The sequence below is a fragment of the Malus domestica genome, chromosome 01 (genome assembly GCF_042453785.1).
Source record: "Malus domestica chromosome 01, GDT2T_hap1".
Lineage (NCBI taxonomy): Eukaryota > Viridiplantae > Streptophyta > Magnoliopsida > Rosales > Rosaceae > Malus > Malus domestica.
This window is the reverse complement of record NC_091661.1, coordinates 16583867-16602040: the sequence shown is the minus strand read 5'-3', so window position 1 is coordinate 16602040 and position 18174 is coordinate 16583867. Positions and strand designations below refer to the sequence as shown.

Here is an 18174-nt window from a genome sequence, read left to right as displayed (position 1 = left end):
AAGAGTTTACTAGAGGGAATGATACTACAACAACTGGGGAAGGTAGCAGAGCTTCTAAACTTGACAAAAGATGGCTTTCTACAAGGGAAAACTATAATTAAGACAGAATCTGGACAAAATGCAACTTTCTGGGTACAAATTTGGTTTGATAGCAAAGTTTGGTATGTATTTTGATTTGATTGTTTGAGTGTCTTTGTCCCTGCTGCGTCATTCTTCATTTATAGGCAGTTTGGCCCGACTGCTAAATTTCCTCTTTTAGCTGATGGCTACAGATGGCTAGTGAGCCACTTCTTATTTTATTCATCCACTCCTTTGAAAAGCTGATTTCTTGCTGATAGTGTGGTATTTCTGGAAACCATCACTTCATTCATAGTAAGTGGTCTTTCCCTTCTGCTGAAATGGCTTTCTTCTTCTCTTCCTTTCGGGCCTTCTAATTTGTTTGAGCTGGGCTTTTCTTCTTAACTTCATACTCTTGGGCCTTCATTTCTTCAAAACCCAAAATTTAAATATTAACCCAAACACATCCGTCTTCATCCTCAAACATTATAATTAACGACGGATTATTATTCGCAACAAGTAAACAGCAGAGAATCATTAACATTCACTTTCACGACGGTCTTGGAAGTTGTAACTATCTTTGCAGTGCACAAAGACACAAAGTTCACGTGACCCACCTCCACACATCAGGACACACCCAAATCTCTTGTCCTGATCTACCCAAGTCCACGCTCTCGGCACGTGACCTCACGCCCAAACCGTGGGACGCACACGTTTTCCGCATGGTTTCACTTGCTCACCTCACCTCACACACGTACTGCACCCCCACACGCCTCGTTCGTGCCAGCAAATCCCCAAACACGCTAGCACCTCGCACGCGTGACAATCCGCGAGCGTGAGCGCCCCCTCCTCGCATGCTCGCACGCTTCTCCTTCCCCATCCCTCTCCCGCCCGACCCGACCCGACCCGACCCGCCCGTCCCCGACCCCCTCCCTCCGTCTTCCTCTTCGGATTCCCGGCCTACTCCTCAAGAGACGACGCCGTACTATTTGTTTCCGGCCGCCGGAAAATTCGGGCACGGATTCCCGGTGAAGCAGCTAGGGCTTCTGAAAGGGGGGAAGAGAAGATGGATCGGGTAGAAAATGGGACTGGGAGCTCCGAGTGAGGACGATGAGGTGGAATTCGAGGAGAAAATGGAGAATTCCGGCCAGGGTGGAGTCAATTGCTAGAATTCGGCCGTCCCAGCTGGTTTTAGAAGGTAATTCAGTTCACTACATGGAAATGTTTTACTTTTTGGTCATGTTTGGCTTCTGAGAAAATTTAAAAGCTTTCTCGTTTGTGACTGGTGTGGAAAGTAATAGAGAATAAGCGCCTTGTTTGGCTGCTGAGAAAATTTGAGCAGAAGTCAACCTCAATAGAGCCAAATAGGTGTAAACAGTCAATTTAGTAGGTTCTGCGTCTCTGTAATTTTGAACTGTCGTTTCAGAGTTTCGATTTTTAAAAGAAAATTGAGCAGGACCGTTTCTGCATTGTTGAGAAAAATCTAATCCTTCAAGTGGTTATGTGGGAAATTAAGCAGTGATGGTTTCTACATTCATGACAGAAGGATCAAGAAGCTAAGATAATCAGGGGGTTTAAAGCGTAGGATAAACGAATAAGGAGATTATGGAAAAGGGTCTTCAGAAATTAATCACAAGTGAAGAAGATGATGACGAAGAAATGGAGATGGACGTGAAAGAAGAGGACGATGACGATGATGAAGATGGAGAGAAGGATGTTGATGCCTCCCAAATGATGGCAGGGGTTGATGGAGAAATGCCAACAATAAGTAATAATAATAACCGTTTGCAACAGCACCATCAATTTCAAGAACAAGTGGGGACTGCCGGAGGGGGAGGAGCTAGGAGGTGTAGACCCATGGAAGAGAAGGAGAGAACCAAGTTAAGAGAACGGCAGCGCAGGGCAATCACGGCGAGGATCTTAGCAGGGCTACGGAGGCATGGAAATTATAATCTTAGAGTTAGGGCTGATATCAATGATGTAGTTACAGCTTTGGCTAGGGAAGCTGGCTGGGTTGTTCTTCCAGATGGAACAACATTTCCTTCAAAATCTCAGGTACTTCTCTCGCAAGGAAGAAGCTTATTCATCCTATTTTGAATATTTTTGCTTTTTTATTTTTTAAATTTATGAACATGACTGCATATTTGGTTGCTTTTAATGTCATACGTGTTCGCCGAAATGTTTAAAATTGATTTCTTCCTATAAAAAGAAAAAATTGATCTTCATGTGGTTCATGCACTGGCTGATCTTAGATCATGAGTGCATGTTTGGTTTTGGCCTCCTTAATGTGGCTGTGGATGACATTCAATGCATTTTATTGTGATTCTCATTTCTAACAAATTTCTGAAAAAAATCCAAAATGTTTATATTGAACTTTTACAGGGCCCAAGGCTGGCTGGTGTCAATTCTGCGGCAGTGACTTCATCATCATCCCAAATCGTATCCCCACGTACTCCTGCTTCCCTTAAAGGAGTTACTTCTGGCTATCAGAGCCCTGGGGAGCTTAATGCTTCCAACACCAAAGGTGTTTATTTGCCTAGTTTATCGCCTTATGATCTCCCCTCAAGTGCTCGGTCCCAAGCTTCATCCATTGTTGGAGATGGAGCAGGTCAAACAGAGAGTCATCCTCTTATTGTGGCTCCATGGATAATGTTGGCAACAAACAGGTACTATGACGAGAAATTCAACTGTCTATGTTTCTATGCCTACCAAAATATAAAAAATCACAAAATTGTTTTACTCCATAACATCATGCTTTGTGTGTTTCGTCATGCATGGCACCATGTGTGACGTATTTGTTGAGCCTTCAGTGGTGGTATGTGTTTCTGGATATATCTTTTGGTACGCCGGTGTTGAATTCTCTCATATGGTTATTCTTTGTGCCATCTTGGTTAATTTTTGTTATCACATATCACATCAGGCGTTAAATAGCATAAATAACATTAGCCTTTGTTAGCAAATACATGGAAGCACGACTCTGCATTTGTACTGTCTTCATTTATGCGTATAACTGTATTGCAATTTACTAGGACCCCATAAGTAGTGAAATACTATTTCTCATATAGTTAATTGAATTTGTAGTAATGAATAGTTTTTGCTTCCTAAGTTGGGCAGTGTCCCATCCTTCAATGGCAATGCACATTAATTCTTTTTTGTAGATTGTTGACATACCCCTGAAGTTAAAAGAACGTGATTTCTCCAGCACCGCATACATTCCAGTTTATGTAATGCTACCAGTGAGTTCTGTAACTTTACTAATATTCTTTTACTATGCAAGTTAAATTTTAATATGTTTGCTTTTCTACTCTATATCTTGCATTAGAGGTTGCCATGTCAAGGAGCTCAAGTTTTGCTTGATAAATAACGGTTGTTTTTCAGCTTAGTCTCTAGTCTGTATGCTCTTTATCATGTCTTTTATTTTGGTGGCAGCTAGGTGTCATTAATATGAAGTGTGAGCTGGTTGATCCAGATGGTCTACTAAAGCAGCTAAGGGTGTTGAAATCAGTTAATGTAGATGGCGTTATGGTTAACTGCTGGTGGGGAATAGTAGAGGGACATGCTCCACAAGAGTATAATTGGAATGGATACAAGAGGCTCTTTCAGATGGTGCGCGAGCTTAAGCTGAAGCTACAGGTCTGTTTTATATAAATACGTTTTTTCACTTGCAGAGCTTTTTCAGTGGCCATATAAACAACACGTGCGGTTAATTGTTTTGCCATCTTGTGGTCATTTTTATTCTTTCCATGGTTGTCCTGTAATGCTTGGCAAAGTTTTGAGATTTTCTCTCTATAATGTGGGAACCAAGGGACTCACTTCCCTTTCATGCTTTGAATTCACTCTCTAAGACCGGAGATTATATAATCATTTGGGCATGGTTGCTTTTGTTTGTTCTTCTGAAATTTATTGTGGGTCTGATGGGCAACTTCTGTGTTTAATGTTGTGATGTCATTTCATGAATGTGGAGACAATGTTGGTGATGATGTATGTATTCCACTGCCTCATTGGTAGAGGCAACCCTGACATATTTTTCACCGATAGAGAGGGAAGACATAATCCTGAATGCCTTTCATGGGGAATTGACAAGAAACGAGTTTTAAGAGGCCGGACGGCTGTTGAGGTTTTGCAGTCACATATGATGAATGATACCTTAATCTTTCTGCTTGCAATTAAAATTGGTGGTAATTGAACTCTTTGTATGTCAAACAATTAGCACCTATTAATCTATATACTTCTTTTTCTATGGATAACTTCTTTAGTGCCATATGCAGAACGCTTTTCAGTATTATTGTACCGTTTTTTGAAGGGTAGTCCTATATACTGAGTGTCAAAATGCTAATTTTTAACTGATATAGGTATACTTTGACTACATGAGAAGCTTCTGTGTAGAGTTTGACGAGTACTTTAAAAATGGTAACATCTCCATGATTCAAGTTGGACTAGGTCCGTGTGGGGAATTGCGATACCCATCTTGTCCTGTAAAGCATGGTTGGCGGTATCCCGGTGTCGGTGATTTTCAGGTAACTTGCTGAATAATGTTATATCGGTTTACAAGTGAATGAGTCTGTCGATTTCCTCAGCCTGAGCATTTAAAAAATTGCAGTGTTACGATCAGTATTTGATGAAAAGTTTGAGGAAGGCAACAGAAGCAAGGGGACACTCCTTCTGGGGTAGAGGTCCAGATAATGCAGGTTCTTATAATTCCGGGCCAAATGAAACCGGTTTCTTTTCCGATGGCGGTGATTATGATGGCTACTATGGCAGGTTCTTCCTTAATTGGTACTCTCGAGTTTTAGTTGATCATGGTGATCGGGTGCTTTCTCTAGCAAAGTTAGCTTTCGACGGAACATGCATTGCTGCAAGGGTGAGTTAGCTTCCATCATTTTGAACATACATGAAAGATGAATTTTTGAAATCTGATATTTGAAAAAGATAAAATCCATAGAAAAAAGAAGTAGGAACTTACTTTGAAGTTGTGGCCAAAGAATTCAAATAATACCGAAGGCAAAACCATCCATGTTGAATTTGAAGTTTCAAGTTTTAAGCCCAAGTATCCAACTAATTGTATTATTACACTTGTTGTACCAGACCGTATTCCTTTAGCATGAAAAATCTCTGAAACACCACATGCAATGGAACATAATAATTGCCCTGGGCAAGGCCCACACTTGCAAGCTTCTATAGTTTTTTTAATATTTTGATTTTTAAATTTTATTTTTGATTTTTTAGGGGTGACACACGACTACAAAAAGAAGATAGTAGGAAGGCCCATTTGGACGACTAAACAAATTTTGGTTTAATTTTAGATCATCAAATTCCAAAACCCATTTGATTTGGGTTACTGGCAGTGGACTATAAAAGCAACATTTTGTGATCTCCTATTGGGCCTAGAATTATGCATTTTAATTTTATGAAGCCTAAATTTTATCGTTCGAAATCGTTAGTCATATAAGTGTGCGCTTTAAATTTCAATTTATTTTTTTATTTTTTTGCATGAAATATCAATTTGAAATCACCACAGGTCTAGCTGCTAAGACGATCTCCAAAAGAGATGTCAAAAATGCCACATAACATATAACAGTAACAAATGACGTATTATTTATTCTAACTGAGATGTCAAAACTGCCTTCAAATATGGTTTTTCTTATTTCCAAAAGTATTCTACTTGCCTTATCTTAAATGCTATCATATTTAAATATTATTTTATTATTTTTAAACCAACACCAACCCAACTTTTATTATTTAAAAAAAAACATAAATGAAGCAATAAATTTTGGCATTTTGAGAGGAAGGAAAATATTAACAATATGCCAAATTGCCAAGGCAGCACTGGCGGAGCCACCTTAAGACTAGGGTAGGCTCGGGCCTATCCTCAAATTATTTTTTCGTGACAACCTCTACTATCATTAATTACCACTATCAACTTGAAGTTGTAATTGTATTGGTTAGTCCAATTAATTTCAATCCAATAAATACAAAGCTTTAAATTTTTTATATTAAAGGTTTGAAACTGTAGTTCTAGATTAATATTAGTTGATCATATTCTCTGTTTCCTACCTATATAAAATTTTTCTCTTTGCTTGCAGACTATTATTTTGGTTAATTTCTCATTTTCCTCTATTATATTATATATGAAATCAAGAAGAGAAAAATATTTCCTTTTTTCAAATTAGCACAAAAAACCCTTCTAATGCTCTCATGCCTTAATGTTTTTAGAAAAATGTTCTCTTGGTCACTATGAGAAAAAAATAAATGCATAGTCAGTTACCTTTGAATTTGATATAAAGATTGAAGAATAAATGGATGTGTTTTTAATAATGTTTTATTTTCAACTCTTGATATAGTTGACCATGTATAATGAAGAATAAATGCATGATCACTCTCACCTTTGAATTTGATACCAAAGTAACCAAAAGAACGAGATAGTTTCTATATATATTATGTCCATTTTGATCTAAAGTGTGCCCTTCCTAACATGAATTTTTTGCTCCGCCACTGCAAGGCAGCCAACATATTCAAATTGCCTACTGTTGCTGGAGCAAGAAACTTGGGAGAGAACAACATTTTTGTAGCTGTGGCGTTAGCATTGAGGAATGCTCTCTTGTTGGCTAAAGGAAGGGGTTTGGAGAACGTTTGTGTGGAAGGTGACTCTAAACTAGTCATTGATGTTATTACAAGCTTTCTTATTCGATTGTAGAAGACATCAAGTGGTTGGGAATTGCTTTTGACTCCACTTCTTGGAACCACGTTTACATGAGGCAAAATTTTTTGCGGATATAGTCATTAGCATTGAATTTAATTTTAATAATTTCCATGTTCAGAAAAACTTTACCTTATGTGGCAAGAAAAGTTTTCTTATTTGACTGTATTGGAATTGGTTGTGATTGTCGTCACATTTTTTAATGATTTATTTTTTCTTAAAAAAAAAGAAAAAAAAAAGCCAAATTGCCTGTTTCGTTTCTTTGAGCTGAAATAACTGTATCTTGGATCTGTAAACATCATCACAGGTTCTCTCCCCGCCACTCCACCTGTTTGGTTCCCGAGAAAACTTTCTGGAAAATGAAAAGGAAAATCGCCTTACACCGCCACTCCACTTCCCCTACAAAGTTCCCTGCAGAGTAAAACATCAGTGGCTGCCGATTCCGAAAGATTCAGAATGGCACAGTTCTCATCTCCTCAAGTATCCCATACGCTGAGTCTGCCACGCCCGCCGGGTGCTTGTTGCAAAGCGACGACAATGGCTTCCTTGTCGTCCAGCGGGAAGACCGCGATAGCTTCGCTGAAGCTCTCTCAGGGTCTTTGGGGCTCGCCGGAGCTCAATTTGTGTCCCTTAAGAATTAAGTCAAAATGGCTCATGGAAGGACCATTGTTACAAGCGAGTTAAAGTTTAGGGACCGTGTTGCTCCAATTGGTTAAAGTGAAGGGATCATTTCTCAAATTGGGTTAAAATTGAGGGACCATTGCTACAATTTTTTTCATTTGGTTTTCTATATTTGCTCCTTGATTCAGCCTCATGTGTGTGGCACATGACTCATTTTGATGAAAGTTTAACGGAGTTGACGTAAAAGACTATAGTTACCCGTTTTGATGAATTAAGAGACCAATGGTCATGAATTTGTAGTTGAGGGACCATTGCTCCGGTTGAATTAAAATTGAGAGACCATTACTACAATTTCCTTTTATTTTTCAAAAGTGACCATCATTCGTCCTCATCCTTAAACATTATAATCAACGACTGATGATTGTTCACAACAAGTAAACAGCCGACAGTCATTAACATTCACTTTCATGACATTATTTTTCAAAAATGACAATCATCCGTCTTCATCCTCAAACATTATAATCAACGATTGATAATTGTTCATGACAAGTAAACACCAGAGTCATTAACATTCACTTTCATGACATTATTTTTCAAAAATGACAATCATCCGTCTTCATCCTCCAACATTATTATCGACGACTTATAATCGTTCGCGACAAGTAAATAGCGGAAGAGTCTTCAACATTCACTTTCACGACGTGCCTTGGCAGTTGCAACTATCTTGCAACCAAAGGGCTACTATAGTACCAATTAAAAAGACGGTTGTCGTTACATGACCACTAAATGAATTTTGGAATTTATTAACATTCTCCAAAAAAAAGGTAATGTTAATAATCCACAGGTATAGAAACCATTAAAAGAAAAGAAAACTAATGAAAAGGTAAATTGAATAGTACCATGATTGATTTTTTAGTATAGAAATATGGTTTTTCGTTAAAGTGAAAATGACTCGAAAATTTTGAGTTTTAACGATAATGACAAAATAATGGGTAAATTGAATAGTACCATGATTGATTTTTTAGTGTAAAAATGTGGTTTTTCGTTAAAGTAAACAATACCATGAGCTTTGTGTTAAAATTCTCTTAAAAGAATGCCCAATAACTTATTTGGCACTGTAGAAGGCATTTAAAATACGGAAAGGAAAAGAAATATAATTCAGGCAATATTTCCAAAGGATGTGCAAGTGCGCAAAGACACAAAGTTCACGTGACCCACCACCACACATCAGGACACACCCAAATCTCGTGCCCATGATCTACCCAAGTCCAGGCTCTCAGCACGTGCGACACGTGCCACAACTCACGCCCAAACCGTGAGACGCACACTCACACGCATACTGCACCCCCACACGCCTCGTTCGTGCCAGCAAACCCCCCAAACACGCTCGCACCTCGCACGCGTGGCAATCCCCCGAGCGTGAGCGCCCCCTCGTCGCATGCTCGCACGCTTCTCCTTCCCCATCCCTCTCCCGCCCGACCCGACCCGACCCGCCCGTCTCCGACCCCCTCCCTCCGGCTTCCCCTTCGGAGCCCCTCCCTACTCCTCGTGAGACGACGCCGTATTATTTATTTCCGGCCGCCGGAAAATTCGGGCACGGATTCCGGTGAAGCAGCTAGGGCTTCTGAAAGGGGGAAGAGAAGATGGATCGGGTAGAAAATGGGACTGGGAGCTCTGAGTGAGGGCGATGAGGTGGAATTCGAGGAGAAAATGGAGAATTCCGGCCAAGGTGGAGTCAAATGCTAGAATTCGGCCGTCCCAGCAGGTTTTAGAAGGTAATTCAGTTCACTACATGGAAAAGTTTTACTTTTTGGTCATGTTTGGCTTCTGAGAAAATTCAAAAGCTTTCTCGTTTGTGACTTGTGTGGAAAGTAATAGAGAATAAGCGCCTTGTTTGGCTGCTGAGAAAATTTGAGCAGAAGTCAACCTCATTAGAGCCAAAGAGGTTTAAACAGTCAATTTAGTAGGTTCTGTGTCTCTGTAATTTTGAACTGTACTAGAATTATTAATGTGAGATATGTCTAATTTTCAGAGTTTCGATTTTTAACAGAAAATTGAGCAGGACCGTCTCTGCATTGTTGAGAAAAATCTACTCCTTCAAGGGGTTATGTGGGAAATTAAGCAGTGATGGTTTCTACATTCATGATAGAAGGATCACGAAGCTAAGATAATCAGGGGGTTTAAAGCGTAGGAGAAACGAATAAGGAGATTATGGAAACGGGTCTTCAGAAGTTAATCACAAGTGAAGAAGATGATGACGAAGAAATGGAGATGGACGTGAAAGAAGAGGACGGTGGTGATGATGAAGATGGAGAGAAGCATGTTGATACCTCCCAAATGATGGCAGGGGTTGATGGAGAAATGCCAACAATAAGTAATAATAATAACCGTTTGCAACAGCACCATCAATTTCAAGAACAAGTGGGGACTCCCGGAGGGGGAGGAGCTAGGAGGTGTAGACCCATGGAAGAGAAGGAGAGAACCAAGTTAAGAGAACGGCAGCGCAGGGCAATCACAGCGAGGATCTTAGCAGGGCTACGGAGGCATGGAAATTATAATCTTAGAGTTAGGGCTGATATCAATGATGTAGTTGCAGCTTTGGCTAGGGAAGCTGGCTGGGTTGTTCTTCCAGATGGAACAACATTTCCTTCAAAATCTCAGGTGCTTCTCTCACAAGGAAGAAGCTTATTCATCCTATTTTGAATATTTTAGCTTCTTTATTTTTTAAATTTGTGAACATGACTGCATATTTGGTTGCTTTTAATGTCATAATTGTTTGCCGAAATGTTTAAAATTTGATTTCTTCCTATAAAAAGAAAAAATTGATCTTCATGTGGTTCATGCACTGGCTTATCTTAGATCACGAGTGCATGTTTGGTTTTGGCCTCCTTAATGTGGCTGTGGGTGACATTTAATGCATTTTATTGTGATTCTCATTTCTAACAAATTTTAGAAAAAATCTAAAATGTTTATATTGAAATTTTACAGGGCCCAAGGCTGGCTGGTGTCAATTCTGCGGCAGTGACTTCATCATCATCCCAAATAGTATCCCCACGTACTCCTGCTTGCCTTAAAGGAGTTACTTCTGGCTATCAGAGCCCTGGGGAGCTTAATGCTTCCAACACCAAAGGTGTTTATTTGCCTAGTTTATCGCCTTATGATCTCCCCTCAAGTGCTCGGTCCCAAGGTTCATCCATTGTTGGAGATGGAGCAGGTCAAACAGAGAGTCATCCTCTTATTGGTGGCTCCATGGATAATGTTGGCAACAAACAGGTAATAGGACGAGAAATTCAACAGTCCATGTTTCTATGCCTACCAAAATATAAAAAATCACAAAATTGTTTTACTCCATAACATCATGCTTTGTGTGTTCCGTCATGCATGGCATCATGTGTGATGTATTTGTTGAGACTTCTGTGGTGGTATGCATTTCCAGATATATCTTTTGGTCTGCAGGTGTTGAATTCTCTTATATGGTCATTATTTGTACCATCTTGGTTAATTTTGTTATCACATATTACACCATGCGTTAAATAGCACAAAGAACAGTAGCCTTTGTTAGCAAATGTATGGAGGCACAATTCTGCATTTATACTGTCTTCATTTATGCTTATAGCTGCATTGCAATTTACTAGGACCCCATAAGTAGTGAAATACTATTTTTCATATTGTTCATCTAATTTGTAGTAATGAATAGTTTGAATGCTAAGTTATTGCTTCCTAAGTTGGGCTGTCTCACATCCTTCAATGCACATTAATTCTTTTTCGTAGATTGTTGACATACCCCTGAAGTTACAAGAACGTGATTTCTCCAGCACTGCGTACATTCCAGTTTATGTAATGCTACCAGTGAGTTCTGTAACTTTACTAATATTCTTTTACTATGCAAGTTAAATTGATGGTTTTCTGTTTTTTAAATGTTTACGTTTCTATTCCATATCTTGCATTAGAGGTTGCCATGTCAAGGAGTTCAAGTTTTGCTTCATAAATAACGGTTGTTTTTAAGCTTGGTCTCTAATCTGTATGCTCTGTATCATGTCTTTTATTTGGCGGCAGCTAGGTGTTATTAACATGAAGTGTGAGCTGGTTGATCCAGATGGTCTACTAAAGCAGCTAAGGGTATTGAAATCAGTTAGTGTAGATGGCATTATGGTTGATTGCTGGTGGGGAATAGTAGAGGGACATGCTCCACAGGAGTATAATTGGAATGGATACAAGAGGCTCTTTTGGATGGTGTGCGAGCTTAAGCTGAAGCTACAGGTCTGTTTTATATACATTTTTTCACTTGCAGAAGCTTTTTCAGTGGGCTTATAAACAACACATGTGGTTAATTGTTTTGCCATCTTTGTTATCATTTTTATTCTTACTATGGTTTTCCTGTAATACTTGGCAAAGTTTTGAGATTTCTCTCTATAATGTGGGAACCAAGGAACTCACTTCCCTTTCATGCTCTGAATTCACTCTCTAAGTCTGGAGATTATGTAATCATTTGGGCATGGCTTCTTTTGTTAGTTCTTCTGAAATTTATTGCGCGTCTGACGGACAACTTCTGTGTTTAAGGTTGTGATGTCATTTCATGAATGTGGAGGCAATGTTGGTGATGATGTATGTGTTCCACTGCCTCATTGGGTGGCTGAAATTGGTAGAAGCAACCCTGACATATTTTTCACGGATAGAGAGGGAAGACGTAATCCTGAATGCCTTTCATGGGGAATTGACAAGGAACGAATTTTAAGAGGCCGGACGGCTGTTGAGGTATTGCAGTCACATATGATGAATGATACCTTAATCTTTCTGCTTGCAGTTAAAATTGGTGGTAATTGAACTCTTTGTATGTCAAACCATTAGCACCTATTAATCTATATATTTCTTTTTCTGTGGAAAACTTCATTAATGCCATATACAGAATGCTGTTCAGTATTATTGTACCATTTTTTAAGGGTAGTCCTATATACTCAGTGTCAAAATGCTAATTTTTAACTGATATAGGTATACTTTGACTGCATGAGAAGCTTCCGTGTAGAGTTTGACGAGTACTTTAAAAATGGTAACATCTCCATGATTCAAGTTGGACTAGGTCCTTGTGGGGAATTGCGATACCCATCTTGTCCTGTAAAGCATGGTTGGCGATATCCTGGTGTCGGTGAATTTCAGGTAACTTGCTGAATAATGTTATATCGGTTTACAAGTGAATGAGTCTGTATTTCCTCAGCCTGAGCATTTAAAAAATTGCAGTGTTACGATCAGTATTTGCTGAAAAGTTTGAGGAAGGCAGCAGAAGCAAGGGGACACTCCTTCTGGGGTAGAGGTCCAGATAATGCAGGTTCTTATAATTCCCGGCCAAATGATACCGGTTTCTTTTCCGATGGCGGTGATTATGATGGGTACTATGGCAGGTTCTTCCTTAATTGGTACTCTCGAGTTTTAGTTAATCATGGTGATCGGGTGCTTTCTCTAGCAAAGTTAGCTTTCGACGGAACCTGCATTGCTGCAAAGGTGGGTTAGCTTCCATCATTTTGAACATACACAAAAGATGAATTTTTGAAATCTGATATTTGAAAGAGGATAAAATCCATAGAAAAATCAATTAGGAACTAACTTTGAAGATGTGGCCAAAGAATTCAAATAATACCGAAAGCAAAACCATCCATGTTGAATTTGAAGTTTCAAGTTTTAATCTAGAACATATGAAGATTGTAATGCAGGCCTAATATTGTTGAGTGTTGAAAATTTTGCAACCTTAGAAGTAATTTGGCTAGTTTATGGATTGATCAGTCAGTTTGATATATTTTAATTGTTAAGCAGCTATCAGGTCTTCACTGGTGGTACAAGACGGCCAGTCATGCGGCTGAGTTGACTGCGGGCTTCTATAATCCATGCAACCGTGATGGTTATTCTCCAATTGCGACGATGCTAAAGAAGCATGAAGCTACTTTAAGCTTAGCATGTACTGAATTGCACATGTTAGACCAGCATGAAGATTTCCAAGAGGCACTGGGAGATTCCGAGGGTTTATTTTGGCAAGTAAGCATCAAATTTATCTGAAACCTCATCATGTACTCTAAAGTGGCCTTTTCTGATCCAAGCTTCAGCACTTAAGAATCCGTCTGTATTGGAATTCACTGGGATTCATTGTGAAAAATAGTACCCTAAATTGAAAAGTATATGCATTTACGTTGTGAAATCTTTGGAAATTCAACATTGTAAACTACTATTTCAGGTGCTGAATGCTGCGTGGGATGTTTGCTTACCAGTTTCTAGTGAGAACGCTCTTGCTTGTCATGATCGTATCAGCTACAACAAGATATTGGATAATGCTAAGCCCTTGACCGATCCAGATGGAAGGCATTTGTCATCTTTTACCTACCTTAGGCTCAGTCCACTTCTAATGGAAAGAGACAACTTCATGGAATTTGAACGATTCGTTAAGAGAATGCACGGTAAGACAGCTTTTACCACTGCATTATTCTTGATTCAATTTGATGCGTTATTGATCTAGGAAAATGCCAACAACAATATCTCCGTATATAAACACTGCTCCACATTGGAGAACGAAAATTTACTATGAATTTCACATTTTTGTGTTTTCTGGATTCAGTATGAGTTGTAACTATGAATTTCACTGCAGGGGAAGCTGTTGTTGACCAAGTATATAGCACAGTAGAATGAAGTATCCCCAGATGGTGCTTTATTAATTCCTCTTGAAGGAACAGGTTTGTCCAGTTTAGTGTATTATCTTCTTTTCTTAGAGGCAAAAGGAAAATTTACTAGTCGATAGGACAGTGGCTAACGACAAGATTCAACTATTTTGTACTCGAACAGCGATCGCGATTGATATGTAAAAGTAATTTAAATGTAAAATCCTCATAGCTTTTAGAAAACATTGCTTGCAGAAATTGCATCTTTCTCCACCATTAGCAGCCATTGGCCGCCGGCCTCCCTATGATATTTGCAATGAAAGGCAATCAACAAAATCATGAGCACAGATGATCTTCAATGTAATCATTGAGGTTTTTATACGATCAGCGATGACATGGCAGCGCAACGTTTTATGCACAGCTTCACTTTCATGTACTGCCTCTCGTTCCCTCTCACCAACATCAATCTGAACACAATCATGAACTTCCCAATAGAGGATGCTTCACAAGAATCAAAGAATTACTTTTCTCGGCGTAGTTATTACTTCTTGAACACCATGTCACCGGACTCATCAACATCGAAAAGCCGCTCTACGAAATTATCCCAGCTTTCCCTCCTTATCTTGAATGATGCCTTACAAGGAGTTCCCCCACTCGATCCTCCAGAATTCTTCCCCTCTAAAGTTTCAACGAATGCAAATGTTCCATACTGCGAATCAGAGTAGGCATGAGGGATATTCAAAGCTACAGCTCTCCTAAGAGCTGCCTTGTGCTCCTGGCTGTGTTCACGAACAAGGGAAACTTGTCGCTCCATCCTCTGCTTTGCTGGAACTTCCATAATTTTGTCTTTCTCAACCATTAACTGATATCATGGGAAAAACGAATACATCGTTACAACCACAAGCACACAAATCTCAGATCTAGGTGGGATTATCATTAAATCTTAAAGAAATTTGAAGTGTAATGGGGGATTTAAGGACTAACATCAAAAGCCTTTTGTGCTTCTCTCTCTATCCAAACTATGGCATGGTCAGAAGTAACATTGCAAGAAAGAACTATGTGCTCAAACCGCCCATCCACAGGAACCGCTGTTTTCACCACTGGCGGAAACCTTTCAAATCTGCAACCAGTAACCTCCCAATCAGCGTCTGTAATTCGTTCTATTCCTCCCCCAGCAGTTAACACATCATGCCGATGCAATTTGAAATCTAACAACACAATCGAAATGCATAGAAATTGAAATATCATAACATCCTAATATACCTGAAGGGCTTTCGTTCAACAATGTGATAGAGACGGCCAGGTGCATATAATCTCTTTGGATCAGTAAGCATCTTCTGTTCCAGTGTGCACGTCTCCTTCAAGCACATTGTGCAAAGAAAACATGGCAAACTGTGCAGACGAAGGAAAGCAACCTCATTTAGAATATCAGCAGGATAACACAGGTACAATCTAAATTATATCAGTAATACATTGCAATGAATTATCAAATGCAAGAAAGTTCGAAAAAAAAAAAACGTACTATGTTTTACCAGAAAAGTGATTTGAACAAGTTATCCAAAGCAGTTGTTATCCGAGGTAAGAAATCATCCTGGTTCATTATAACAACCACATTAGAACACTGAGGACCTATAATCACCCATCGGCAAAAAGCATACTAATCTCTGGGAAAAACATTGATTCAATTTATGTGGCCGGCCTTATTGACCAATTTTCACCAGAAAACATAGGCAATGAATTAAGTCGCGCAAATATCACCTATTTTACAAGGAACAAAAAATAAATATCTCGAATGGAATCTCATAATCTTACCTGAAGTACAACAGAGTTGATAACATCTGCATACCTCACAGCCAGATTCAGTGACATGCATCTAGCAGGAGCCGTAGCATAGCATCTAATCTTCTTCCTCTCAGTTCCTAATTTAGTCAGATTCTGAAGCGCCACTAGCGTCATCAATGCCACCACACCAGCCCCAAGGGAATGTCCAGTAAATGTCACAGTATAATTCGGATGTTTCATTACCAATTCCCTCAATATTTCATGCTCTGCATCAAACAACCACTCTGCTGCCTTCAACAGCCCATTGTGGACATACCCACCGTCAAATTTTGTCTGCCCAAGTTTGTTGTCAAGCATAACTGCATAATCATTTTCCTTAGCTAAATTGAGTCCCCTAACTGCTAAGACTATATCAGAATGATCGTGATCAAGATATATAAAGTACGGAGGAACACGGCCAAGGGTTTCTTCATAGTCTTTCCGTAAGATAACCCAATCAGGATTAAGGCCATAACCTCCGGGGGGTGCCCAAAGAGGATTACGAAGATCTTCCTCATAGACGGCTAGAATTAGGCGACAAAAACGAGGGATAGGCTCAAATTCTTCAGCAGTAGCCAGACCCCAGTTTTCACTTTCACGCCCTGCTGTGTAGAGGCATTTCAGCCACACCCAACGGGCACATGCCAGACAGTATACAGACTCAAGGATAGGAATCCCACAGCAGATTGACATGGACGCCTATGAAGCAATGTAAGCAAATATCAAGAACTCGATGGGAAATCACGAAAAACTAGTAAGCAAACCATTACAACATTGAAACTAAGCAAACAATTACCGCATTGGGTTGGCACAGTTCAACAGCTACACATTTGGGTATAGATTAAAGCAAATTATAAATGCGAAATCGAAATTGAACACTATATTTGGGTGAAAAGTCACCTGGGTTCTAAAATATAGTTGAAATTCAGAGCAGATTGACAGAAAATATATCCAGATACCAACTGAACAAAAAAAACTGGGAACTAAGATGCCCAAAGTTCAAGGTTTTCAAGCGGATTATGGTATCAAATTTCAATTTCTACTAATAAATTAAACAAAGAAACATTCTTTACTAAAACATCAACAGTTAAGCAGGAACTAAATGGATGAATCAAGTATCAGAAATATTACATGTATTAAAGCTCAAAGTGCATGAGCTTCCAATATGCATCAAAGGATTCAAATCCCATTTGTGGAAAACTGGGACTGAACAAAACCCATGTAGTGAAATTTTGTAATAAGGAGGACAGACTAAGGATTCATGCTTTTAAGGTTCTTCCAGAAAACCCACCACAGAGGATCATCAATTAGCTAAAACCCAGTTCTGGAAATATGAAATGAAATATATATGGTATAAGAAGATGGGGTTTCCTGAATAGGGTTTTAGGGGATTGGGATTAGAAAAGTGGGAATCTCTACTGTGCTAAATATGGATTGTGGTTCCACTGAGATGTAGAGGACTTGTATTATACATCTGTGTGTATGAATTTAAAATAAAAGATTAGAAAATACAGATACAGAAACAGAGAAGAGAGAAGAGAGACGGAGGAATGTAGAATTTGTGCCGGGCTAGAGGTCGTACCTGCAAGTCAAACTCATTTCTTTTGAGTTAGCTTCAAGAATCTACTCTCCCAAATGCTTTTATTCCACAACCCCTTGTATGACCTCTATCACTCGCTTTTTATTTTTATTTTTTATTTATTTTTTCTTTCAATTTTTATAATTTTCTTTTGGAAGATGATTTGGGCCTTGGCTAATCTTAGGTTTTGTGGTTTGAAATTCGAGTGCAAGTCGGGCGAGTGAGGCCATCTCCAATCATGAAGGATAATTTCCTACATTGGAACGTATGGGTTAGCAAACTCAATCTTTGTTTAGGAATATTTTTAAAATGATTGAAATCGTTTTTTAAGAAATTGATTTTGGGTCCTTTTGGAAGAAACTACATATATGTGTTTCTTGCATAAAGTACTTAAAATGTTTTTCCAAGATGCACTTAAATTTTTATTAAGGATCAGTTTCAAAAATAGTTTCACAAAAAACATATTTAATCATTTTAAATGCACTTCTAAACGAGTTCTCAGTTAATAAAGTTAATTATGGGATGGCTGCATACATAAATTCATGACACCAATTTTTATGTAAGCAAACATTGAGAACATGAAGTGTCACGTAGAAAAAATGGCGGTTACCTTGATATATCAACTTAACAATTGAGGGTTGTTTTTGTGCAAATTGTTACTGATTCCCTATTAAAGAGTTCAAAGTGTAATTTTTTTTTTCCATAGGAAATTTCTAAATTTTTAATTTTTTTGTTTGTGCATATTAATTGTTATCGTCAAG

The 18174-nt window shown here is 38.8% G+C and overlaps 2 protein-coding genes and 1 pseudogene across 4 annotated transcripts; 2 read left to right on the top strand and 1 right to left on the bottom strand.

The window, feature by feature from the left end:
• Positions 1-843: 843 nt before the first annotated feature.
• On the top strand, positions 844-7677 carry LOC139197105 (beta-amylase 7-like; annotated as a pseudogene).
• Positions 7678-8724: 1047 nt separating this feature from the next.
• On the top strand, positions 8725-14256 carry LOC114821669 (beta-amylase 7-like). 2 transcript variants are annotated; one of them, XM_070823760.1, is made up of 11 exons: positions 8725-9150; positions 9426-10036; positions 10364-10648; positions 11147-11224; positions 11432-11635; positions 11936-12130; positions 12365-12529; positions 12611-12871; positions 13181-13399; positions 13596-13815; positions 14004-14256. In XM_070823760.1, the coding sequence occupies exons 2-11, from the start codon at positions 9587-9589 to the stop codon at positions 14042-14044; spliced, it is 2118 nt and encodes a 705-aa protein (XP_070679861.1). In that variant the 5' UTR covers positions 8725-9150; positions 9426-9586; the 3' UTR covers positions 14045-14256. The 2 variants fall into 2 exon arrangements, with proteins under 2 accessions (XP_070679861.1, XP_070679872.1); XM_070823771.1 differs by lacking the exon at positions 11147-11224 and having other exon boundaries at positions 8759-9150.
• Positions 14182-17494, bottom strand: LOC114821676 (uncharacterized). Of its 2 annotated transcripts, none has more exons than XM_029094774.2 (6): positions 17417-17494; positions 15826-16533; positions 15546-15604; positions 15277-15405; positions 14998-15133; positions 14182-14875 (listed from the first exon to the last, which is right to left on the bottom strand). In XM_029094774.2, the coding sequence occupies exons 2-6, from the start codon at positions 16525-16527 to the stop codon at positions 14555-14557; spliced, it is 1347 nt and encodes a 448-aa protein (XP_028950607.1). In that variant the 5' UTR covers positions 16528-16533; positions 17417-17494; the 3' UTR covers positions 14182-14554. The 2 variants fall into 2 exon arrangements, with proteins under 2 accessions (XP_028950607.1, XP_028950573.1); XM_029094740.2 differs by having other exon boundaries at positions 16966-17451.
• Between the last annotated feature and the right edge of the window lie 680 nt (positions 17495-18174).

Excerpts from the sequence above, each read along its gene's own strand:
- LOC114821669 (XM_070823760.1), top strand. The coding sequence starts at position 9,587 with ATGGAAACGGGTCTTCAGAAGTTAATCACAAGTGAAGAAGATGATGAC. Across the intron at positions 10,037-10,363 it reads CATTTCCTTCAAAATCTCAG|GGCCCAAGGCTGGCTGGTGT; the intron begins GTGCTTCTCTCA and ends GAAATTTTACAG. Across the intron at positions 13,816-14,003 it reads ATTCGTTAAGAGAATGCACG|GGGAAGCTGTTGTTGACCAA; the intron begins GTAAGACAGCTT and ends ATTTCACTGCAG.
- LOC114821676 (XM_029094774.2), bottom strand. The coding sequence starts at position 16,527 with ATGTCAATCTGCTGTGGGATTCCTATCCTTGAGTCTGTATACTGTCTG. Across the intron at positions 15,605-15,825 it reads TCAACTCTGTTGTACTTCAG|GATGATTTCTTACCTCGGAT; the intron begins GTAAGATTATGA and ends ATAATGAACCAG. Across the intron at positions 15,406-15,545 it reads TTGTTCAAATCACTTTTCTG|TTTGCCATGTTTTCTTTGCA; the intron begins GTAAAACATAGT and ends TCGTCTGCACAG.